This window comes from Cyprinodon tularosa, unplaced genomic scaffold (assembly GCF_016077235.1).
Source record: "Cyprinodon tularosa strain WSP-4 unplaced genomic scaffold, ASM1607723v1 ctg334, whole genome shotgun sequence".
NCBI lineage: Eukaryota > Metazoa > Chordata > Actinopteri > Cyprinodontiformes > Cyprinodontidae > Cyprinodon > Cyprinodon tularosa.
The window spans coordinates 495,131-521,657 of record NW_024039046.1 but is presented as its reverse complement, the minus strand read 5'-3'; the positions used below and the strand labels follow the sequence as shown (position 1 = coordinate 521,657).

Genomic DNA, 26,527 nt, shown 5'->3' with positions numbered 1-26,527 from the left:
CACACATGCAAAAGAAAACACAACAGCCACGAAAGTAAGAGGAGGCCTTTTTTACACTGAGAGGGAGGGAGAGCGTCAGAAATGTTACAGAGAGAAGGAATCAAAACAGATGATCCTCCGACCATCCCTCACATAATGTTTCACTGAGGAAAACCAGTTGATTGACTCATTGACTCGAAGGCAATCCCTCACACTAAGCATTCTTGTAACTCCCTTTTAACTCCTTTAAACTCCCTTTTAACTCCCTTTTAACAGGAAGAAACCTCCAGCTAACCCAGAGCCTGGTTCAGCTGGAGGTTCTCCTTTAAACTCCCTTTTAACTCCCTTTTAACAGGAAGAAAGCTCCAGGAGAACCAGGCTCAGTGTGAGCGGCCATCTGCTGAGGCCGACTGGGGTTCAAGGAGACACAAGCAGAGATACAAAAAGCAGCTCAAAAAGGCGTCCCCGTCCAGGAAACACTCAGCCAGGCAGACGAGCTCTGAGCCAGCTCCCATGTCAGAGGATGAAGAGAGCACATCCAGCCAGTCACAGTCAGAGAAACAGGACCACACTGGAAAACAGGCCGATCTCCAACATCTATAAACACAGGTGTTGATGGCAGCAGCACAGCTGATATTTCTCTCCAGGATGGATTCACAGCCAAACAGGAACAGACCAGATGAAGCTACTATGAGAAAAGGCAGAGAGAGCAGAACGTTAGAGATTGAACTAACAGATTCTGCAGAGTGAGAGAATAGAGAAAGAATGAAGCAGAATGATGAAAAAGGGGTCCCTATGTCCTCCAGCAGTCTAAGCCTATAGCAGCATAACTATAGAGATAGCTCAGGATAACCTGAGCCATTCTAACTATAAGCTTCACCAAAAAGGAAAGTTTTAAGCCTTGCCTTAAAAGTAGACAGGGTGTCTGCCTCACGGACTAAAACTGGTAGTTGGTTCCACAAGAGAGGAGCCTGATAACTAAAAGATCTGCCTCCCATTCTACTTTTAGAAATTATAAAACCACTAGTAAACCTGCAGATTGAGAGCGAAGTGCTCTGTTAAAAAATAAGTAATGATCAGATCTCTGATATCAGATGGAGCTTGGCCATTTAAGGCTTTATATGTGAGAAACAGGATGTTTAATTCTATTCTGGATTTAACAGGAAGCCAATGAAGAGAAACTAAATAATAGAATTATGAACTCTTAAATTAACTTTTTAATTTTCATCAAAACTCTGGCTGTTGTTTTGGATCAACAGAGTCCATTCATTATATGAGGCCATGAAAATATCACTAGCAACTTTGACCAATGCTGTTTCAGTGCTATGATGATCTTTAAAGAACTTCAAAAAGTTAATTATGAGGTAAGTGGTCACACAATTGTTGAGCAACAATGTCCTCAAGAATTTTAGATAAGAATGGAAGATTAGACATAGGTCAAGTCACTCAGACCAAGAACATGTTTCTTAATAAAAGGCTTAAATACCTTTATCACATATATGTTTTGCAACTTTAATATATTCATTCACATTTATATTTAACCCCCAGTAGGGGTTAAATACTATTCAGACAGTCATATATTGTCATATATATCACTCTATTGGATGTGTGTTCGAACAACAAAAAAGTGTGAATCAAGCTCAAATCAGGGTGAGACAGATAATTTTGCACATATATGGAACAAAATCACCACAACTTCCATTCAAAATTTAAGAGTTTATTACCAAAAATCTTTCAGCTCAAAGTCAAACTTTTTTTTGTTAGAAACACTTAAATAAAGACTAGTGAATATCAACTAAACTAAGCAATCGCATACAAAGGAAAAACATGGTTGAAAACCACAATCAGTGCAATGATATCACATTTTAGCAGAATTTATGTCTAAGGATCAAAGTTTATCTTGAAGAATTTGGGATGTGATCAAAATAGCTTTTAAAAATTTAAAGCACTTTGAATATTTTCAAACCAATTCACAATGCAAATCCATGAGGTTAAGAAAACATTATTTGGCAAATACTGTTTTATTAATTAATTTGCTTAATCAGGAACCAATAACCTTTAGTTAATTGATTCTTAGTTTTCTGAGTGAGCTAGCAGCTACCAGACATGAGGATTCCCATGACTATTGGTCATCATTTGGTAATCGAAATGTGATGAGCATATGAAAAAACACATGAATCATAACGTTATATCACTGTTTCAACCCTTAGTCGTTAGGATTATTCTTATTGATGATTTTTGAGTCTGTTAAACCATGATCATATCTGCCTGTTTTGTGTCAGAACATTTTTTTTTTCCCCAAGTAGTTGATCTAATTAGATAAAAAGTGATCTTCATTATGCAGATGGCAAAGATTTGGCAATAGAATAAGATAGGTGTTCGTGATCAAACTTTAATATTTTGATATGACTGGAAACATGGATGTCTTCTCATCTGCAAAAGTGTATGATGTAATAATGTGATGATGCGTCATACTCAAGTTGTATAAAATTTATTTTATTTTATTTATTTATATCGAACAGACAGTAAAAAAAATCAAGAAAGAAAAAAATTTGAATGAAACAAACTTAAGAATGAAAATATAAAACAAATTATTTTGCCCATGTGACATGTAAATTTTATATTTTCTGTTCGAAAAGGAGCAGGTAGAAGATACATCTTATAATGTCCTGCCCCTTTCCTACTTGTCAATTTATCCTCAATTAAATGTCAAAACATCAAAAAACCAAAAAAACACTTGTTTCCATTCCACATGATGTTTAGCCATGTACAATTATTTTAAGTTCTATTTATGTCATCAATTACATTATAGACTATTAAACAGTCATCTTATATAGCGTATTTTGAAATGAGCTCGGTTTTAATCAGTTTATTAAATTGGTTTGCATTTTGAATTTTTTTAAACTCGTCATTCAATCCATTCAATTCTTCTCTAAGTGTGAATCATGGCCACTTTATGAGATGTGAGCCCGGTTGGTAAGTTCTAACTTCTGTAATTTAAAGCCACTTCTCTGGTCTGAGTAGGATTCAGGAATCTCAGGAACTTTTCAGATGTTGAAAGAGGAATGTTGCAAACAGTCTGTTTTGTAGAAGTGTGGTTCTGAAATGTCAACCTTGGTCATTTTGGAGATCTGGACCTTGCACCTGGCGTTCCATGATGGCTCCCTCTTCAGATGTCAACAACCAGGCAGCTTTATGAAAAGAGAATGTTGTCCTCAAGGCGTCCCTGTGGGAGGGCCCTGAGACACTGTCGCCAATCATATAGGGGTGCCATTGATCTTAATATTATTTTTTTTTTATCATTTAACTTTTTATTGGCATTTTTCACTTTTTTTACATATACAGTGTACATGAACATTTTCACATTCAACTTAATATAAACATATATATATATATATATATATATATATATATATATATATATATATATATATATATATATATATATATATATATATATATATAAACATAAAACTTTCACTTGGGAGCTATTCCTCTATTTGACCTTTTTCCCGTTTATCTAGTTCCTGAAATTTGTCGCTGTCTTTTGTCCTGAATGTTGTCCATTGTTTGTTGAAGTCTTAGACGATGTGTCAGTTTTTCCATAATGTAGATTTCCTCTAATATTCCAGTCCATTGTTCTTGACAAGGTGGGGTCCGCCTGTCCCCATTTACTAGAAATTGCTTTTTTTTTGGTAGCTATTAAAAATATCTTAATCAGACACCTGTCTTTTACCCTTACTTTGATATTGTTTAAATTGCAAAGCTATAGTACCACACCACTCATAGGAATATCATATCCCAGAATCTTCTTCAATTTCATGTACATTTTTCCAAATTTGAACAATTTTAGGACAGTTCCAAAATGTGAGAATGGTCGGCATTCACTGATCCACAATTCCGCCAACACTCCAGGTTGGTATCCTTATATTTATTCTTGACTTTAGGCGTGATGAAAAATCTTATAAATTCGATTTTTCCATGTGAACTCCCTCCATATCCGTGAATTGGTGGATGCCTAATGTGCTTTCCACATGTCTAACCAATCTTCATCTGAAATTGTCGTGTTAAGCTCTGATTCCCACTTTTGTTTTATATATTTAGCTGAATGTTTATTCATAATCAGCTTTTGATATAGAGTAGAAATCATTTCAATTTTTGTTCCACTGAATGAATTTATCACTATTTTGATCAGCCCATTCACTTCCACAAAGGAATCCCACCTGATTTCAGTCTTATAAGTCTCTCAATTTCAGGTACCTGTAAAACTCATGTTTATCACCAATGATCTAATTTTTAATAGAATCCATCTCATTTATAAAAAAAAAAAAAACATTAAGTCAAAACTGCTGAGAGCTGAAGGTTTCAGTAGAGCTATGGCTCTGTGCAAGTTTGGCATCTGTATTAAAAATAAATCTAGTATTATTATTATTATTATTCTCCTCTATTAATGAAGATAAATATTCTGCTCTAGTTCTGAGAAAGGCTAATTTTATACAAGCAATAAACTTTTTTTTCAGATTATGTAGGATTCCTGTAAACATGTAGAGTGCTGTTTTCTCTCCAGTTTCCTAGCATTCTGCTTCAGAGTACGCAGCTTTAAACCAAGCAGCAATTACATTTCTTTAAAATATATAACTGTATTATCTGATAATGGTCTTCTTAAGTTAAACCTTCTTTTGGGGGAGGAGAACTCTGTTAAAGTAATTTTGAAGGTAGCACAAGCTGCAAAGTATGAAGATGAGAATGTGTGGGACTATGCACATTTTGAACAAAGCTAATAGAACTTAAGAAAACATTAAAAGCCTGATTTAAGCTATCATCTTCAGTGTTGGGATGATGACCTATTCAGTATTTAACAACAAATCAGATAGGAATTCTTGAAACTGATCTAAAATTCAGACTAAGGGCCTGGTGGAAGATACAAGATTGCTAACAGAAAAGGTTTTGTTGCTTTTCAATTTGGATGAGGGAAATTAATGTTTAAAACTGCAAAAGAACTGTAACTCTTAAAGGGCTTGGGATTAATCATAATCTATACTGAAAGGTTGTTGCTACTCCTCCTCCTTGCCCAGAATTCCTGGGCATGAGAAAATTTAAATAGCTGAAAATAGTTGCATCTTTTATGCTAACATAATCTTGTTGAAGCCAAGCTTCATGAGACAACATAAATAAATTTTCATATTACAAATAAAGTCATTACAAAACTCTTTCAGGAAAGAGATCTTGTTCAAAAACATTTAACTTTCTTAGTTAGTGCTTAATTGGAGACATGTTAATTTTAATTAGATTATGTGATTTGCTTTTCACTTATTTTCTAGTTTATATGGCGATGGCCATGAGCAAAACGAGCAAGAAGAAAAGCCCCAAAATGTGCAGAAAATTCCACTCTAAAAAAAACAATGGCCCAAAAACAAAGATGTTTATGACCATGGTAATGATATAAGAGAACAGGAAAAAGAAGGAAACAATTTCAAATAAATTATGGTTTTTATTAAGTGATTTACTCATTTATATAACAGCCAAAACAAGAACACCGGCAAAATAATGATACATCAGTAGCACTTTTGTTAAAAAAAAAAAAGGAACAAGGCAAGAAAGACAAGGTGGTTACATTCCTCTTAAGCTAAAACTTATTTCACAAAAACTCATAATACCAGTGGTTAGGAGGTAATAAAGGTTCATGCATACACAGAGTGGATGTGAGGTCTGGTGCTCTAGAAGTTTAGATCCCACATCTTTCTTCTAACTCACACACACTCCCAGAAAGACAGGCAACTACAGCAGCTTAAAGCACATGCAGCAAAGTCTGAGGACACTTTAAGGTATGAGTGAACAAACAAGGCTGAGGGGGTTCAAAGAAAAGAGTAAAGGACAAACTACCAGAACCAAACTTGGTATAATGAAGGAAAAGTACAGTCTTGCATGCTGGCTTGAAGAGCACATTCTGTGAACAGCACCCTTCTATCAATGTAAGGCAGTATTTTAATTCATTGAATATGGTTTCAGACTCTTAAATGAGGGAATCTGCAGTGTGGTGAAAAGGTATACAGCAAGCAATATTTCTGAAAACATTCGTTTTTACTCTGCAAATAAGGCAGATTTTCCCCTCAACAGTCGAGGATGGAAAAGAATCAAAGACCATAATTTGCCAGAATGTGCTGCACATGAATTCTTTAGCGGTTAAGCATTGCGTTCGTTAAAAAGGAAAAAGAAAAAAATAGATTCTATTCTCGTCAAAGTGTTTAAAAGAAACCAAAAACAGAATCCTGTAAGCCTTGTGTTGTAATCTATGGTGTTTTAGGAGATCAAGACGTCAGTACTATATGATTCAAATGCAGGTTGAGTTTCGTTTAAATTTTGGTGCACGCTTTAAACCAAAAAGGAATTGAGGAAATAAAACTACATGACTGACATCAAACATGGCTTCAGGTAAATGTATTTATGCAGATGCGGAATAAATTCTTAGAAAGAGCAGGAATGTGCACTATTTGAAAAGGCTTTCCACAGAGTACCTGAAAGACTCCAAAAAACATGAGGAAAAACGTAAATAAAACACTTGGAAAATAAATAAGTTTGCATCTGAAGAAATCTTTGAGATGCACATCGATAAATAGGAAAAAATATCAATAACTTTAATATGACAATAGTGATGAAACACCAAAACTTGTCTGAAAGGAATGTCACCGATCCCAGGCAGGGACTTTCCTGCTCTCATTGTATTCCTGTCGCTATGACCTTACGTCATCCTGTGGAGTGTGCAAGGCTCTTCCAAAGTCATACTGTAGAGGAGCGTAACTGAAGCATACTTGTTAGTGCAAGTGTGATTTCCTTTGAAGTAAAAGCTTCAGTTATGCCAGCTCAGGCTCATGCACATGCGTGAGGAGCGCGCTCTAACTGAGAAGTTCCAGGTATGTGACGGGCACTTTCCCTTTCTGGTTTCCCTTCTCTCCGACCAGCCAGTCGGAGTCCATCCCCGGCACCGTGTAAACTGTTATCAGCTGAAAAACACAAAAACGGATGCTTTTAGGACACAGAGTTGTTCACAGCATGTTTTCATTCTCTCCTTTTAAGACATTTGTTTATTCCTCTGTGACTGGTTTCATCATTTAACCTAGAGATTCAACAGGTTGCTGATGTCAGCGATTGTACTGCTACTCCTCTCTCTCAGTTATGACAAAAATGAAGACTCTGACATTCCTCAGCTTAGACTAGGTGAGCAGGACTTGCTGGACTACATTCTGTATGTGGCTGCAAGTTCTTATAGAACTCAAGTCAAAAATGAAGCGGAAAATACAAGGTTTACAGCATTTTTAATAGATAAGCCTGGATTCCACACATATTCTATAGGTTTTATTCTATTAAGTTTTTCCACTAAAACGGTTACATTTCTTAACTGGTCATGCAAAACAAGGTGGTTTGCTTTTTTACCAACTGAGAGCAAAGTTGGGTTCACATCACTTGATGTCTGAATGAAGGATCTTCAAACGTCTGGTCAGTTTATCTAATTCACTGATAATCTATCAATGCCGCTTCAGATGACGAGTCTTTCTTGTGAACGTTTCACATTCCTGATAAACTAAATGTTCTGGCCAAGTTCCTTTCTATTGAAGGACATTTTAGCCCAATCTTCTCCCTATTGCTGAACCAGGAGTTTGGACTGGAGCCAGTGGGGCCTGCAGAGCTGCGATGATCTCCTGGATAAAATGGCGGCTCTTGCTGTGGTTCTTTTTGTGACAATCAAAAACGTGATGAAGATCAACAGACGTTTAAAACTTAGCCTCACATCTGTTCCTGGGTTTCCTTAAATTAGAGCACCATGTGTAGCTTAGAGAGATCATAACCTACTCCACGATGTCAAAAAGGTTTATTTCAGTGATTTTATTTTTGTGTGTGCATAAAGAAACCGAACATGGCTTTAAAAAAATGATAATCCATGGCTGGTTAATGGATTCTTCTTTAAACCTTTAAATGAAATCAAGGAGATCTTGGTGTAACGGGAAAGCAGGAGTTCCAAGACGCTCCAAACAGCAACGAATAGTTTTAAAAACAAGAAAACTACTCCCTGTTTATGTTTCTACTCTTTTATTTACTTCAAACTTCTAATTAATGGTGAGGATTTAAATTGAGCCAAAAGCTGTCAGGACCTCATCCACTTATCCCAGCTGTTTTATTTATAGAAGTTGGAGATCTGCCTGTTTTCCAGTGTAGTCCTATTTCTGTGACTGGCTTGATGTGCTCTCTTTATCCTCTGACATGGGAGCTGACTCGGAGCTCGATTGTCATGCTGTGTGTTTCCTGGACAGGGACGCCTTTTCCAGTTGCATTTCCTATCTCTGCTTCTGTCTCCTTGAACCCCAGTCGGCCTCAGCAGATGGCCGAATACACTGAGCCTGGTTCGGCTGGAGGTTTCTTCCTGTTAAAAGGGAGTTTTTTTTCCTCTCCACTGTCGCTACGTGCATGCTTAGTGTGAGGGATTGTCTTCGAGTCAATGAGTCGATGCAATCAACTGGTTTTCCTTAGAAAACTTTGAATCAATTTGACTGTATGATCTGGTTGAACTATAAACTGCCTTGAGATGACGTGTGTTGTGAATTGGTGCTATAGAAATAAACTGAATTGAATTGAGCTGTGGAAATCTGCTCAGTGATACATTATGTGAGGGATGGTCGGAGGATCATCTGGTTTGATTCCTTCTCTCTGTAACATTTCTGACGCTCTCCCTCCCTCTCAGTGTAAAAAAGGCCTCCTCTTCCTTTGCGTGGCTGATGTGTTTTCTTTTGCATGTGTGACATGAGCTACAGCAGACCTATGAATAATATTAAAATTAAAATATTTTAGTTTTGTTCTAGCCTCCTCTGGAACAAAAATCTATTTCTCAATTATTGTAAAATATGCAACAAGCTTTTAGCCTAAATCAACTATTTATGTCATACATTAAAGATTACCTTTAAAAAAAGCTTTAATTTTTCTTTTTTTATATTTTTTAAGACAAAATTAGCTCGAAAACCAGCTTAACTGAACAGATTACATCATCTTGAGCAGCACCATAACCTCAACTCTTTAAAGACACTCCTCCCCCTCCTCTCAGAATTCAATAAATGTTTGTTTATCTTTCTATTAGAGATGAGCTATGATTTATGTTTTATCGCCTACAAAGAGCGGATGATCCAGCCTCACCTCATCAGCCAGAAGGGAGAGTTCACTTGAGTCAGCAGCATCATAATCATAAAGCACTTTGGCCTTGCGGGTTCCTGTAGCTGGAGCCTGAACTTCTTCAATCTTCAGCGTCTCTGTCTCCACTGGGCTGATGACGTCTTCTGACGTGGCGGCTGGAGCGACCGCGGAGTGATTGGAGTTCAGGGCAAAGGCATTCGGAAGCCTGAAGGACAAACATGAGGTTCAAACATAAAACAAAACAACAACAACCAAACCGATCAGAGAATACGCAATACACCCTGCAGTGCAAGTCTGTATGACTGTCAGTGAGTGTCCTGAAGTGATGACTGTCTGTCACAGAAACAAAACAATCAGAAGCATTTCACACAGGGCCACATTTTAGTGCTGGAAGCAGTTTAGAGGCGTTATGGATACAAAAGACATACAGTCATAAACAGCTGTCAAACACACTTTCTTCAATTATTGGTATAACATTTCATCCTAAATGTTCTGTTTCATTGGTTGAACAAAAGGTATTAGATTAAACCCGTTAATAAAAAAAAAAGACTTAAAAACATTGAATCAATTTGACTGGATGATCTGGTGAACTGTAAAGTGCCGTGAGATGACGTGTTGTGAATTGGCGTTAGAGAAATAAACTGAATTGAACTGAATTGCTGCCCTGTGGGAAGAGGCTTCGCAGCATTCAATGCAGCTCCAGAAGATTCTGTAACAGCTTCTTCCCCACTGCTATCAGATACTGTTGATAAAACTGTAAATCAGAGGTGTTCAACAGGGGGTCCGCAGAGGTACTGCATTGGGGGTTTTAAATGTTTTGGTTGATTAGACTTTTTTTTTTTTTATATTCCCCCCTGAATTTTTTCCACTAATTGAAATGTCTTGAAATCCACATTAACATTAATTCACTGAAGTAAACTGAAAGACATCTGCCTCCATTTATCAGTCATCAAAGCACACATTCAGTGACACACAGGAGCTCTTTCAAGCTGGGCACCGTATCATTCACAACACCTGTCCCATCAACCAAGAATCAGAAATACTTTAATAATCCCAGGGAGGAATTACTTTCGTTACATGACTCCATATTATTTAATGGAGTGACTATAGGACCTGTTTGATTTAACACAATTTCATACAATAAATATAGAATTAGGGGGCCCCCGCTCCATCTTGCCATCATCTTGGCCGGGAAAACGTTGGAGAAACTCTGCTCTAAATCATGTCACTGACTCTGCATCACACCGATAACACCGATTCAAAACTCTGCATATTTGCATCATACATATTTAATGCTCTGAACTTCCATATCAATGCGTTTTTTGCACCATGTTTTTTCTCCCATAGTGTTTACATTTGATCACTGCTGCACCTTATGGAATGGAAATGCTATGAAAGATGTACAGAAGAAAATTTCCTTCTGTATACAGTCTGTATATACAAAATGAAAATAAAGGTTTTCTAAGTCCAAGTTTAAGGAATGATACAAAGAAATATAAAAAAAATATAAGGTCACCCAAAACTTAAAACCAATGTACATTTAAGGATCTTACAAAAAAAAAATTTTTTTTTTTTAAATCAGGAAAAAATTAGGGGTTAAAAAACAACCCAACTTAAAGCTATCCTGAAACAATAAAAGGTTAATTAAGCTTTGAAAGCTGGGGAGAATAATGCTACATAGACTCTGTTCGCTTAGAACCTGATCTGACTGCATAGAGCTGAACAACCTGAGTGAAGTCGCCCCCCCACCTTCTTCAAATCAGACAAAATTAGTGTCAAATGTTTGTGCTACGTTTGTGCAGCAATCATTTTAAAGATATAAAGAAATATTTCTAAAGGTCATCAAAGGTCAACCAGCCCCCCCACCTTCTTCAAATCAGACGAAATGGGTGTCAATTAACTCAGCTCCGTTTGTGCAGCAAAAATTGGCGTTTGTGCTGCTTTAGCTTTGAATATATTAATGAAAATATAAAGGTCAAAAGGTCAACCCCCCCCCCCCCCTTCTTCAAATCAGACGAAATGGGTGTCAATTAACTCAGCTCCGTTTGTGCAGCAAAAATTGCCGTTTGTGCCGCTATCATCACAAACCAGCACAAACGGAGCCGAGTTAATCGACACCAATTTTGTCTAATTTCAAGAAGGTGGGCGGGCTGGTTGACCTTTTCACCTTTACATTTTCATTAATATATTCAAAGCTAAAGCAGCACAAATGCCAATTTTTGCTGCACAAACCAGCACAAACGGAGCCAAGTTAATTGACACCCATTTCGTCTGATTTGAAGAAGGTGGGGGGGCTGGTTGACCTTTGATGACCTCTAGAAATATTTCTTTATATCTTTAAAATGGTAGCGGCACAAGCGAAAATTTTTGCTGCACAAACGTAGCACAAACGTTTAACACTAATTTTGTCTGATTTGAAGAAGGTGGGGGGGCCAACTTCACTCAGTTGACTGAACACTGTGAGGTGCTGGTACCAGACCCGGGTGCTGGTACCACAGTGTTACACGGCAGAAAGTAACGTGTTACGTGTGATAAAGGGAATCAATAACAGAAGGGAGACAAATAAGACTTTTTCATTGTAAAAGATGTGGGTTAGAACCTGATGGCGTATGAAAGAAGCTGGTTTTCTTGCTCATTGTTCAAAACAGAAAAGCTCTCAGCAGAGCCAGATTTTCATCAAGCTCATCTCTATTCCACCAAAGGAGGCCATTCCAAGGCGCTCGCTTGTGGGCAGTGAGTAACTGTTGCTGCTTGTTAAACTTTTTAACTATTGGAAACAATCTGCTATGATCAGGAATTCCCCTTACAGTAGCAAAATGACCCAAAACATCATGATCATCGTCAGAAGACAATGACGGATTTTGCCATGAGAATCATGGGTACTTGTTGATGGCATCAAAATTATTTTGATGCCAAATTAAGAGTTGTTGCAGCATTTTTTTTAAATGAAGTAAACAGTTCTGTCACCTCGGCTTTTATCTCTCATAATGAATTCTTAGCTACTGATTGGATAAACGCTTTACCCCGCTGTCCCCGAAGCACATGAGTGGTTAATGTTCTACACTTCAATTATTTCCCTTTTTTTTAATGCACTTCTCGCTGCACACGGAAATCAAATCAGTAACGCTTATCAATAACAATGTAATAACATGGTAATAAATAACAAATAACAAAGCAAGTCACACTATTACTTGGTAACAACTTTATTTGGTAATTACAGCAAAATTAAGGTATATAATTTGAATGTAATTACCTGCATTTAATTATTACAATTGCATGTTATTATGCAACAATGGAGACTTTTGGTGGGTAACCATTATGTTACCACATAGCAGTTTCTATTATTGGCCACCGCCTACCAACGGCTTAATACCGTAAATAAATTGTATCAGGTGACTAAAGCATTATAAAACTGAACTAAAGTTACATATAAATAAGAGTTTAGTTAAGAAGATTGGCTTACTGTCTTCTAGGTTTGTTTTTTGTTGTATGCCAACTAATAAATAGCATTTTACTAGATAATAACACATTAATTTATTGCTGTCAGTGAAATGAATGAGATGTCTGGTAACTGTTTGAAATCTAAGAAGTCTGACTCTACCTTGTCTGCCTGAAGCACAGCACTTACCAAAATTCTCCATAAAGTTTTTCCAGTAATATAGTATAACTGTCATGGTCTTGGTTCTGTTGTGCTTTACTTTACTCCTTGTTTTCTAGTTTTATTGGTTTAATTCCTTTTTTGTTGTAGTTTCTAGATTTATGTTAGTTCTCAGGTTTTTCTGTTGTCTTCTTTTGCCCTCTTCTGTGTGTTCCTTTCCCATTGGCTTCCTTGTTGTCTCCTCTCACACCTGCTCCTTATCCGCTCGTTAGCCCTGCCTTTGTCTCAGTCAGCTACATATTCTCTCCCTCTGCTGTCACTCTTTGTCGTTTGCTTGTCATTGCCGTCTTACATTATTAATTGGATTTTTGGATTCCTGCCTTTGTTTTCTGTTTTGATTTCATCATTAAAACAGCAAGAAATCTCCTCAGCCTCTCTGCCTCTGCATCTGGGTCCTCAAACCTCAACCAAACCCTGACAGTAACTTGCTAGATTAATACCATATTATTACATGATTATTGCTGTACTGTAAAAGGAAGCATTACCATCAGATCATGGCACAAATTAGCCATCATTTATAGACCAAAATGTTCGCCAAACTTTTGACTCAAATATCTGCATTTGGGAGATAAAACAGTTAAACAATTGTGGTATTCTGTCTATGATGAAAATAACACGTTCTTCGGAAAGGTCCCATCACATGTTTTATGTCTTGCAGGTTTCTTTTTTTTCAGGCTGCTGTCCAGTTCTCCCCTCTTGATGAGGCTAAGGTCAGGAGACTGTGCTGCTAATTGCATGTTTCCAGGCTTAATGTGGTTCTTTTTTCTCAGCTTAGACACATGTTTTGGGTAATTTTTCTGCTGAAAGGGGAATTCCTGATCAAACCAGACACATAGCAGATTGTTGCCCAATAGGTATAAAGTTTTACAAGCAGCAAGTTACTCACTGCCAGCAGACGAGCGCCTTGGAATCTGATCGTCTCCTCAACTTCCAGCCACTTTTGTTGAAATTAGCATTTTCCCATTCTCTAGCTTTTTTTGTCGACCACAAGCTTCTTTTCCGAACATACGTCTTTACGACCAACCGGAAGCGGTTCTGCACAAACACGCAGATAATATATCTGACAAAATCGTTTTAATAAACTTTTTTTCTTAATAAAGCATTTTAAATGTCATGATTATCGAATTTAATGTATTTGAATACCAATTAAGGCCTTAATTTAAAAACTAATAATTTGATGACTTTTAATGATTTTTAATAACCCGAGGAAACCCTGTGGAAGAAGATTTGGCCAGAATTAAAAGAAAAATTCAGGTTTCTCCATTTTTAGCTCCTTTTCATTGGCTTTCTAATGAATTAAAAATATTATTAAACATTTTCTTGGTCTAAATAAAGTGATTTAGCTCCGTCTCACCCTTGGCAGTAGTGTTTTCCTCACAGCATGTTCCCCTGTAAGTCCTGAAGTAATCCTCTGTTTTTTTTTTTGGGATGTTCTCTGCTGTAATCAGCAGTGACCAAAATGTTTATTAAATCGGTAAAGGAGGGCCTCTGCCCTTTGTTTTCATACTATTTTCAATCAGTCACATCCAGTCCGCTTTGGTTAAAGACATGGAGCATCAGGGTGAATCTTTTTATATGATCCACCCAACAATTCATCTGTAAACACCTGTTATATGAATGGGACCCTTCACTTTTCTACCACATGTAATAAATGCCATTGCCTCTGTCCTAAGCTTGTTTCTGGCTCGGAGGTTGGTTTGAACTGAAGAAAGTGGATCTGGTTTAATTCCTGGTGATGATTGAAAAAGAAAACGTTGCATGGAAAAAATTAGAAGAATTTCCAAACCAGAACTCAGACATGAAGGAAGGGGAGGAAACAATCACAACCCACAGCAGCTTGTCAGGAAAAATACCTCCGAAAAATTAAAGTAGGAGCAGGAAAATATGTTGTTAGGAGGAAAAAAATAAATAAAATAATGGGTGATACTCACACATCCTCATCAAAACTGAGAGCATGACACAGTAAAAATGAGTTGTTTGGGAGAAAAGATTTTTTTTTTCATTCATATTCTGACAAAAAAGAAAAAGATCAGATACTAAACTATTTTATTTCTAAGAACATTAAGCAAAAAAGAAAGAAAACCAAGTGCTGCATGACACAACCTACTCAATACAAACTGAAGATACAGAATACATTTTAAAACAAACACACTTCCAGTATTGGTGAGTTTTAACATCCTGCTTTATTTGCAAATGTCTGTTTTGATTGATTATTACTAACCGTGCATGTTAATAACATCTGCACTAAGTAGGATGTGCTATGAATTAAAATCAACTTAAAAATGTAGGCTATTTAGTTCATCTTAAACTGAAGCAAACGCATTGATGAATAACTAAATCCTCACAGCTTTTACCAATTAAAACCATGCATGCATTAAAAACATGCATGCTTTTAATGGGCCTGAATGCTCCCTACACTGCCTCTGTTTGAGACTTTTTAAAGATGGGACTTCTTTGTTAAAAAAAAAGAAGTTAATTCAAGATGTGCATGATGCAAGAAACTCTCCTTTTGCAGAATGCTCTTGGTACACAGAACGCAGCGTTAAGTGAATTCTGCCATAAACCAGATAGCAGAAAAAAAAAAAAAAAAAAACAACACAAACAGCCTCTTCCAGTATATTCAGTTAATATAACCTAGAGTGATAAAAACATATTGCAGCTGATTTAATCTTTAACATCCTAACCCCTGTACTTTTTAGCTTGGATACAAAGGGCACAAGCTGAGTGCAGACTGTTTATATGCTGGTTTCATCATCGCTCACCTTCCCAGCTCCTTCTGAAGCTCCATCATCAGAAGATGACCCTGCTTATAATAAGCAGCCTGGGCCTCCACAAACTCATGCAGGCACCGCAGGTGGTTCACCTGTCAGATAATAACAGCATAGTAATTAGTACTTTTTTAATCCAACAAAACTATTTGCTTTTGCTTCCAAAAACTGAGGACAAAACATTAAAGAATCAGCAGATTAGATTAGAAACAAATGTTTCGGTTAGATATCAGCAGTCTATGTAATAACTCACGTTATCCTTCAGTACTCCTTAGAAACGTATATTAATGTAATCTGTAAGTAATAGACCCTGAGATTAGGAGATTATAGGGTTTAATCTGACTCTCACTAAGAACTGAAATTGGCTTAATATTAATTGTTGATTAATGGTTTATTGAACGGCTCCCCAAAGGAATGTCTGTCAGTTCTGTAGTAATACTGCTGTCCACCAGGTGGCGCGTCTGTTCATTCTTAAGCGAAGCCTCACTGGTATTTGCAAAAAAAAGCCGAAACAGATCCAGAGTCTGGTCCGGGATGATTTACAGTTTAATGGCAACAATGATGCAGAATGAACCTTTTTCCTCTGTAAATACCAACACTAAATAAACTCCTGCAGTTATATGGCGCCCATTTAGCCGTGCTGCATGACGGAGCAGCGTAAATTCCCTATTGTGTTTGAAACATTAGCAAGTGGAGAGACACACAAAACATTTTTAACAAGAAGGAAAAGGACATGCTAGCAATTAGCAGAGTAATTAGGAAAACTTTTTGAAACTTCCTCCGATAACAACCAGAAATCCCAGATTTAAACCTCTGCTAACAACACAAAGGTGCTGATTGTTGAATTATACTAAAAACAGAGCTACATCAAGGTTAGCGTACACTTCATGTAAACGAAGTGGCAAACAGTCTGACAGTGTATCATACCCCGTCTGCTAATGTTTCCAGCTCTGTTACGTCCTTGAACACTGAAAATCAGAATGTTTCACATATTTTATTCTTTCTTTTATTCAGTAACCTAACAGTTTCCTGTTGTGTTATAACTAACAGATATGTTTAAAAACATGTTTTTGTCTTTCAGTCAGTGTTGAAAAAGCTGGCACAATATATAAGTGAAATTTGACGTACAATTTTTGTAATTCAGCATATTGCGATAAAGTATGTAGCACTCTGTAATGGAAAGATCTTTGAAATAAGAGACAACTGAGGTTTTAAGGAAACTGGCTGCTGACTGATCCTTCGATCGATTAGATCACTCAACTTTAGATAATTGCATTAATCAATAATTTGTACCCCTAGTTCCAATAATAACAAGCAAAAACATCTTTAAATTTACAGTCCAGCCGGAGCGGTGAAACTTCCCACCATCATTTAATAGAGAATTTCTGTAACATACTAGGAGCTTATGTACAGTTGTGAAAAATTCAAGATGCATGATTCGTATTTTCTTAATAAACAGAAATCTTAAAGTGTGGCCTAACTGAAGTCATATTTCCTTTCCTACTAACTGTCTGAGACTCTACCTTAGCAACAGGAGTCCACATGTGTGAAATTAAACCTGAGTATGTATCCAGATGTTCTGTTTCTGGCCTAGGAGGTCTGTTAGAAAACACAGCAGACAGGTGAGGGAGAGGTCTCAGGTTCTACAGAGATCTGATCGATCCATCATCTGAACAACTTCAGACCTATCAATAGAGGGGGGGCTTTACCTAAACTGACCAAATGGGCAGCCATTGTGGTGACAGGAAAAATATACGAGACACTTAGTTTACAGCACTGCAAGAATGAGATAACACCGTTAGCGTGTCCCTCAAAAGGACAGCAAAGTTGGTTGATTTAACATAAAGAAAATTCAAACAAGTTCAACAATGATATACAAGTAAATATCCAGATAAATCCTAGCCAAATAAAAAGTGATTGATTTACAATGTTGAGAAAACAAAAATTATTCAATCTCAAGAAACAATCATCTTTCTATTAGCAGCTTAATGGACCTGGGTGGTTCAGAAATAAATCACAAATTTTATCATCTACGCCTCATAATTGATGTTATTCCTCTTTTAATTTCAACAGCATGATTCAAACACTAATTCAAAGTTAAAGAAACAACAAATATTGATTTGAAAATAAACTGACTCAGCATTTAATCCTTAGTATGAATCCATCTCTGAGAGGAAAGGGACAGAGACTCTGAGTCAGTAAATATGTCTGACATGTGTCTGACTGACTTACATGCGTACTACTTATTCCTTCTAAAAGCAGGCGTGTCACTTCTGCCTGACGATCAAACTCCGTCTGAGCCAGTCTGAGATCCTGCTCCGCCTAATTAGACAAAACATCAGATCATTTAATAGTATAATGACGCATTTAAAATAAGTGTTAATAATTGATGCCTGCCAATGTAGTGGAGTTACTCCAAGGCTTTGGTGTGTCCACTGGTCTGCTGACTCCTCTGGTAAACGAGGAAACAGATGTACTTACTTTTTCAACTTCCTCAGTCCAGAGCTGATTGGCCGTCAAACCATGTGAAACAAAAACAGAAACAGAAAAGAAGTCATGAGATGATGCAATTCTTTTTCTGCAGATAGGATTGTTCCTTATGTTCCTAACAGAGCACTTTTCTCTCAGTCTGCAGGTTTACTAGTGGTTCCTAGAATTTCTAAAAGTAGAATGGGAGGCAGATCTTTTAGTTATCAGGCTCCTCTCTTGTGGAACCAACTACCAGTTTTAGTCCGTGAGGCAGACACCCTGTCTACTTTTAAGGCTAGGCTTAAAACTTTCCTTTTTGATAAAGCTTCTAGTTAGAGTGGCTCAGGTTATCCTGAGCTATCTCTATAGTTATGCTGCTATAGGCTTAGACTTCTGGAGGACATAGGGACCCCTTTTGTCATCATTCTATCTCTATTCTCACATTCTGCACAATTCATTAGTTCAGTCTCTAACGTTCTGCTCTCTCTGCCTTTTCTCATAGTAGCTTCATCTGGTCTGTTCCTGTTTGGCTGTGACTCCATCCTGGAGAGAAATATCAGCTGTGCTGCTGCCATCAACACCTTTGTTGATAGATGTTCGAGATCGGCCTGTATTTCAGTGTAGTCCTGTTTCTCTGACTGTGACTAACTGGATGTTCTCTTTTCATCCTCTGACACGGGAGCTGGCTCGGAGCTCGTCTGCCTGGCTGTGTGTTTCCTGGACGGGGCCGCCTTTTACAGCTGCTTTTTCCATCTCTGCTTCTGTCTCCTTGAACTCCAGTCGGCCTCAGCAGATGGCCACTCACACTGAGCCTGGTACTGCTGGAAGGTTTCTTCCTATTGTCAGGAAGTTTTGCTCTCCACTGTCGCTACAAGCATGCTTAGTGTGAGGGATTGCATTCAGTGAATGAGTCGATGCAATCAACTGGTTTTCCGTAAATAGAAAACTTTGAATCAATTTGACTTTATGATCTGGTTGAACTGTAAAGTGCTTTGAGATGACACGTTGTGAATTGGCGCTAAAGAAATAAACTGAATTGAAATGCCCCAAAAGAACCACCCCTAAAACTTTGGTTAGGTGTCTTAATATATTATGGATTATTTAAACAGCTAAGAACCAGCAACAACGACGCCGTATTGGGCGTGTCTGAACATCTAATCAGTAAGTAGAGATTTGGGCAGCACGTCAGATGGTAGGTGGTTCTGGACCAGATGATGATTTCGCTGCTACTTTCTAACCAACTCCATTTATTTCCCCCTTTTTATTACTCCTATATAACAGTAATATGTGACATTAATGATGTCTCTGTGAACGAAGCAAACTAGGACAAATTGGTCATTTCTGTGTATTTGATATTAAACAGATCAGATTTTTTAGATGTGGAGGTCAGATGGTGATTTTCTCCCCATCACTCATCTGCCACATGGCGCACCTCAGATGGATGAGCGTTAAGTTTCCGTCTGACAGGTTTTTTGCTCTCACAGTCGTTGACTTTTATTTTGGAAAGACTTTATATCTTCAGGAACAATTTCCATGTAATTGCATGATTAACTGTTTGCCAATCAGTTGGAAATCCTGGGTTTACTTTTATTGTTACTTTACACAGACATACGTAACCCATTACACAGAGTAAAGAGATGCCTTGAAAAACATAAAAACCTGGATGACCGTAAACCTTCTGCTTCTGGATTTAGTTAAGACAGAATTTATATTCTTTGTACCAGAGTCTTTGACAAAGAAGCTGATTAGTCAGTCACTTCATTTGGATGGGATTAAATTGATCTCAGATAATAAAAAATCTTGGTGTTATTTTTGATCAGAACCTGTCATTTATTGCAATATTCATCTGCAGAATATTGCAATAATTAAAAATATCCTGTCCAGGGATGATGCCGAGAAACTAGTCCATGCATTTGTTAATTCAAGGCTGGACTATTGTAATTCTTTACTATCAGGAAGTCCACAAACTGTAGCTAAAACCCTTCAGCTGATCCAAAATGCTGCAGCCAGAGTTCTGATGAAAACTAAAACGGGAGATCATATCCTAGCTTCTCTTCGTTGGCTTCCTGTTGAATCAAATTTAAATTCCTCCTTCTTTCTTACATATAAAGTGCTAAAAAACCAAGCTCCATCTGATATCAGAGATCTGACTGAACTCTCTCTGTAAAGTGCCTCCAGACTACAGTACATCTGTTGTGAATTGGTGCTAAATAAATAAACTGAATAGTTTTATTTGATCATTTTATTAATCGTGATTATTTATTCTATTCACTTAATTATTACCTGATAAGTGATCTGTATTATATATACTTTATTAATCAGAGATAGGTTGTCTAATGCGTCTCGATCAAACATGAAGTTTCACTTAGTATGGAAGAGGATGTTGATTATTATGACAAAAGATTGTCTATTACAGGGTTGTTATAATGATTTTTCTTATATTGATTTATTTACAGTAACAAAATCCTCTTTTTCTTCCTCCATTTTGCATGATAGAATTGACACAATGATAACAAATGGAACTACAAAGTGATGAAAGAGTAAGAGAGAGTAAATGGAGAAGTCAATTCATAATCTTCACATGATCCGATACAAAAAAAAAACCCTAATATGTAATTCCTAACTACCAGATTCACAGTAACCTACACAGCTAAAGGCCTTGTTATGATCATCCCTGAGAAAAAAAGCACCGGACAGAGATCCTCTAAGACCACATTGCTATTTATATTCTATTTAAACGTTTCTTTCTCCTCCTTTGTCAAGCAGATGCAGGAAACCAGCTGGGCTTCTGTGTCTGTTACAGATCAGTGAGTCAAAGTGCTGGCTGAATGAAGCTCACACGGCTTGTTAAATGATTTATGTTTTATTTCCTTTTCATACAAAGGTTTTCAAGCCAAAAGCAACAAATAGATAATTTGGTTTTATTCAAAAGGAGCCAAGAAGGGTAACTCTTTCCTTCCTAAACAGAAAATCCAAATTAATCAGGTGACAACTGGGAAATCACCCTCAGCTTGTGATCTGAGCTGTGCTGCTTTAATTCCCTCCACTTTGCAACAATAATCAAGTTAGAAGTTTGTAAAGACAGCCGAGGCTCAAGCTACTCTTAAATAATTTTAGCTGTTTTTTCAATAGTCCGCGGAGTAGAAAAGAGAAACTTCTTGTGTACATAAAAACATGTAATGTGAATCCTGTGATAGATTAAGATCAGGGCTCGTGTTTGTAGTTAATGTACAACCTTGCAGCAATAGAGTGCATATTTTCCTGTTAATGATGTGACAACTTTCTAAATGGCTTAATGCTGGAGAACATTACACAGAAGTCTGGTATGCAAAGGGAAATAATTATTGCCGCTCTCTGTAAATGGACACACCTTCCTCATAGATCTGAGGTAATCTTCTATTCTCTAGTTCTAACAAGTATTTCAAGAACAAAAAGACAGATCATTTAATTAAACTACTGCCTTTATAAGAGTAAGAAATAAAAACAAGCTTCTATAATTCCCAGCATACGTTCCTTTGTCATGCAGATTGAGGTTGGATTTTAAGACAAATTTCAGTGGGAAAAGAAACACTGGCTGCTGCAACACTGTAAAATCCATAAACATCACATAAAATCCGATCGAGAGTTTCTCTAAAAGTTTACTGCACAACGTCTGCATAAAAACACAATAAGATCAGGATAAAACTATAATGCTGCGTTCGCACCGGACGCGGCAGGAGCAGCAGAAGCGCGTCTGCTGCTTCATTTTTGCTGCTTGTACCAGTTTAGTTCTGACGCGCGGCTTAAGCAGCTTTGCTGATCCGGCTGCGCGGTCGAAAAGTGTGTCTGACGCACGTTGGGGGGAGCTTCACTATCCTTTCTTTGCCTTGCAGCTATGTTTGCTGTGATCAGTGGGAAAAAAGTAGTTTTAAAATGTTTTTAAGTGAGAAAATCCACCTGAAAACTTCATCAGTGCAGTCAGTTCATCCAGATTACCATCCTGCCTTCCAATATTATTTCTGTCGGAGCCGCTCAGACCCCCACATACCAGCGGTGCGCTGTCAGTAGGAATCCCATTCAACAGCAGCCTATAGCCCGGTCGCCTCCTCGCGGTTCGCCGTGGCGGCTGGAAGGTGGTTTTCATGTACATAATCTAAACTGCAGGAACCAGGGTAATAAAAGCGAACACGCTTTGTCGGCAGGTTGCTGCATTTTAAGTTAATTTAGGCGTTAATAAACTGTTTCAGGTGAGTAATCATAGCGCTCTGTATCATCAGTGATGTGTCTGTCTCCCTGGCAGCGTCTCTGATTGGTTGATGTGGCGCGTCGAGCAGCCAAAGTTCAATTTTTCCATCTCGAGCAGCAGCGCTGCTTCAGCTGCTCTGCGGGATCTTTTGCTGCGTCTTGATGCGCGTCAACCATCGACTTTGCATGTAAACTCGCTGCTTCTGCTGCGTCCGTTGTGAAAGCAGCAGAAGCATAAAGCTGCACGTTCTACATATACATACTACAAGCAAATAAACCCTGAACAAAGGATGGTCTATATTGTTTAGAGAGATAGAAGGGTCTCCTTACCGCTGAGGCACTGGCAGAAAGCACATAGTTGCGAGGTCTGGTGTCCTGGAAGTCTGGAGCCACCTAAACAAATCACAACCATTTTAGTACTTGAGTGAGTAAACACTTTTTATCATATGTGCTTAAATAGGGCTGTATCAATTTACAAAAAAAAAAAAATCCTCTTAGCATAAACTAACAGGTACCTTACTCAGCACATACACTGTATTGATACACAACTGAAAAGTGAAGTGGAAGGAAAATCAAACCCGATTTTCACGCTGATTTTACAAATAAAAACTGAAAGGAGACGCGAATGTCACCCACAGGAAATTACAACAACCCCATGCATTACTTTTGCACATGTGCAGATTGATATTTTAACCAATAGTTGAAGCTCAGCTTTTCAGGGTGAATGTAGGGGGAGCACATGTTACCTCTTCTTATTCTGTTTAGGTCCGGACTTGGACAAGGCCACCCAGACACACAAATATGCTGTGGTTAAATCTTAAGGGTGTTGTCCTTCTTACATTTGAACCTCTGCCCCACTGCCATGTGCTTACAAGCAGCAAGTGGGTTTTCTTCCATAATTGATTGTATTTACTTAAACCTCTGTTTGCCAGACTCCATAGTTCTGCCAGCAAAAACCGACAGCGAAATATTTTCCAGTATGGATGACCAGAGCACATTTTTTCCACATGTTTGAGCCTCCTCAAACATGTGCCAAGCGGGACTTTTTGGACGCTACTCTTCATTAAACACCATACAGGTGCTGGTCATAAAATTAGAATATCATGAAAAAGTAGATTGATTTCAGTAATTCCATTTAAAAAGTGAAACTTGTATATTATATTCATACATTACATACAAACTCATATATTTCAGATGTTTATTTTGTTTAATTTTGATGATTACAAATGACAACAAATGAAAATCTCAAATTCATCATATCAGAAAATTAGAATATTGTGAAAAGGTTCAAAATTGATGGCCCCTGGTGCCACACTCTAATCAGCTAATTAACTCAAACCACCTGCAAAAGCCTTTAAATGGTCTTTCAGTCTAGTTCTATAGGCTACACAATCATGGGGAAGACTGCTGACTTGACAGTTGTCCAAAAGACGACCATCGACACCTTGCACAAGGAGGGCAAGACACAAAAGGTCATCGCTAAAGAGGCTGGCTGTTCACAGAGCTCAGTGTCCAAGCACATTAATAGAGAGGCGAAGGGAAGGAAAAGATGTGGTCGAAAAAAGTGTACAAGCAAGAGAGATAACCGCACCCTGGAGAGGATTGTGAAACAAAACCCCTTCAAAAATGTGGGGGAGATTCACAAAGAGTGGACTGCAGCTGGAGTGAGTGCTTCAAGAACCACCACACACAGACGTGTGAAAGACATGGGTTTCTGCTGTCGCATTCCTTGTGTCAAGCCACTCTTGAACCACAGACAGCGTCAGAAGCGTCTTGCCTGGGCTAAAGAGAAACAGGACTGGACTGCTGGTGAGTGGTCCAAAGTCATGTTCTCTGATGAAAGTAAATTTTGCATTTCCTTTGGAAATCAAGGTCCCAGAGTCTGGAGGAAAAGAAGAGAGGCACTTCATCCACGTTGCTTGAAGTCCAGTGTAAAGTTTCCACAGTCAGTGATGGTTTGGGGTGCCATGTCATCTGCTGGTGTTGGTCCATTGTGTTTTCTGAGGTCCAGGGTCAACGCAGCCACATACCAGGAAGTTTTAGAGCACTTCATGCTTCCTGCAGCTGACCAACTTTTTGGAGATGCAGATTTCATTTTCCAACAGGACTTGGCACCTGCACACAGTGCCAAAGCTACCAGTACCTGGTTGAAGGACCATGGTATCCCTGTTCTTAATTGGCCAGCAAACTCTCCTGACCTTAACCCCATAGAAAATCTATGGGGTATTGTGAAGAAGAAGATGCAATACACCAGACCCAACAATTCAGAAGAGCTAAAAGCCACTATTAGAGCAACCTGGGCTATCATAACACCTGAGCAGTGCCACAGACTGATCGACTCCATGCCACGCCGCATTGCTGCAGTAATACAGGCCAAAGGAGGCCCAACTAAATACTGAGTGCTGTACATGCTCATACTTTTCATGTTCATACTTTTCAGTTGGCCAACATTTCTATAAATCCTTTGTTTTTATTGGTCTTCAGTAATATTCTAATTTTCTGATATGATGAATTTGAGATTTTCATTTGTTGTCATTTGTAATCATCAAAATTAAACAAAATAAACATCTGAAATATATGAGTTTGTATGTAATGTATGAATATAATATACAAGTTTCACTTTTTAAATGGAATTACTGAAATCAATCTACTTTTTCATGATATTCTAATTTTATGACCAGCACCTGTATTTGTAGGAAAGACCCCAGTTCTCCCACATGTGCTCGGAATCTATGGAAGTCCTCCAAAGCTGGGCGAGCCTCTTGGCTGCTTCTCTAATACCGTTGGACCTTAATGTCAGTTAAGTCTTTGCAGCTCCAGAGGCGATGGACTGAAAACATTTCTGCAAAGTCTTTCCAATTTTTCCTTTCCTCTGCTGTAAGCTTTCTCGCTGACCTGCCTGTTTTGTTCCTTTGTCTTCATGATGATGTTTATTCACCAATATGATGATTATGCAACAGATTTATTTCTAAAAGAATAAAAAAACAGGTATGATTTTCCTTCCACACCAATCCTGCTCTGCATTTTATCCTTTCCACACATCATTTTCTAAAGTTTCTGTGTGTTTAAACGGCTTTAAATTCAGCCTGATAATACAGCCAGCCGTATTTTAATAGTCATGGCTACGCCCTGATTTACAGTGATCCAAGGCACGCAGGAATTACCCACATCAACTGTAAGGCAGAAAAAGCAAGAGGGGAATTTACAACAGAAAGCATACTTTCATATTAGATGTGCCTGAAGAGATAAAGGAGAGGTGCAGAGAGGTGATGCAATCACTGTATACAAACACTAGCAGCCGCGTTACTGAAACCGGTGAGTCAACAGTAATTACTGATCTATGAATGAGTGAAGAGCTGCAAGCATGACCCTTTTTTCATGCACATGCAAACAGGTCAGTCCTCGGATTGTTTCGTCATCAGAGTAGAAAGTCAAGTTCAAATGTAACAAAGGATTATGATGAAATAGGCTGTATAAAAATAAAGGAAGAGCAACGTCTGTAAATTCCAGCACAGCACGGAATGAGTGGGAGAATATTTTTCATTTAGAACAACACAGGATAACTATATTTAATATGAATGATTGCTTTGTATGAAGTAATAAAGGAGGTGATGCAACAAAGTTTTCTCCTCACATCGAATATTTATTATATATTTATTATTTATAATGACGTAAACTTGATTCATTTAGCATTAAAACTATATTCTTTGTCTTAATGAAATGTAGATTTTTTTTTAGCATCATTTTCTGTGACACCTCTGAGAAAAGACTCATCACAAGCATCAGATGTCTCCAACAGAATGACACTAAAAAGCAGCAGTGATTTTATTTTCGATCCATTTTCTCCACCATAATGTCCTTTAACATTAACTACATTCATTTAGTTTTATTAAGCTTTACTAAGGGCAAAAGTTTCTCTTTGGGATCGTAAAAATTTCTCCTCCTGTTTGGGAGCCACATAAAATCAGTAACTGTAAAAATATTTATTTCTATCTCACACAGTTTTTATAAAGCAGCAATATCCACTGCAGATTAACAATTTATCGTTGACGTGACCTTTATCCAATCAAACCCAGCCAAAGGTGGTTATGTTAGCCTGCTGTGACCCTGTGCAGTAGGAGGGTGAAAGTGCAGCCAGGCTGCATGAAAGCAGATCAGGTTAATCCCTGCAGGACTCCACAGCTTGTGGATTTTGGTCATTAAATAGTTTCTAGAAGTGCAAAGATAAATATTGCGGGTCCAAAACTTGTGC

General features: G+C 37.8%; 1 protein-coding gene across 4 annotated transcripts in view; it reads right to left on the bottom strand.

The window, feature by feature from the left end:
- Window positions 1-5,450: 5,450 nt before the first annotated feature.
- The window catches only part of sh3glb2a (SH3-domain GRB2-like endophilin B2a), a 46,727-nt gene continuing 25,650 nt past the window's right edge, over window positions 5,451-26,527 (bottom strand). For all 4 annotated transcript variants that reach the window (XM_038294117.1, XM_038294118.1, XM_038294119.1 and 1 more), the window contains 6 exons: window positions 22,606-22,668; window positions 18,064-18,087; window positions 17,815-17,904; window positions 15,577-15,677; window positions 9,160-9,361; window positions 5,451-6,980 (listed from right to left, as the gene is read on the bottom strand). In XM_038294117.1, coding sequence (XP_038150045.1) covers window positions 6,873-6,980; window positions 9,160-9,361; window positions 15,577-15,677; window positions 17,815-17,904; window positions 18,064-18,087; window positions 22,606-22,668 — 588 coding nt within the window. In that variant the 3' untranslated portion in view covers window positions 5,451-6,872. The remainder of the gene's footprint in view (window positions 6,981-9,159; window positions 9,362-15,576; window positions 15,678-17,814; window positions 17,905-18,063; window positions 18,088-22,605; window positions 22,669-26,527) is intronic.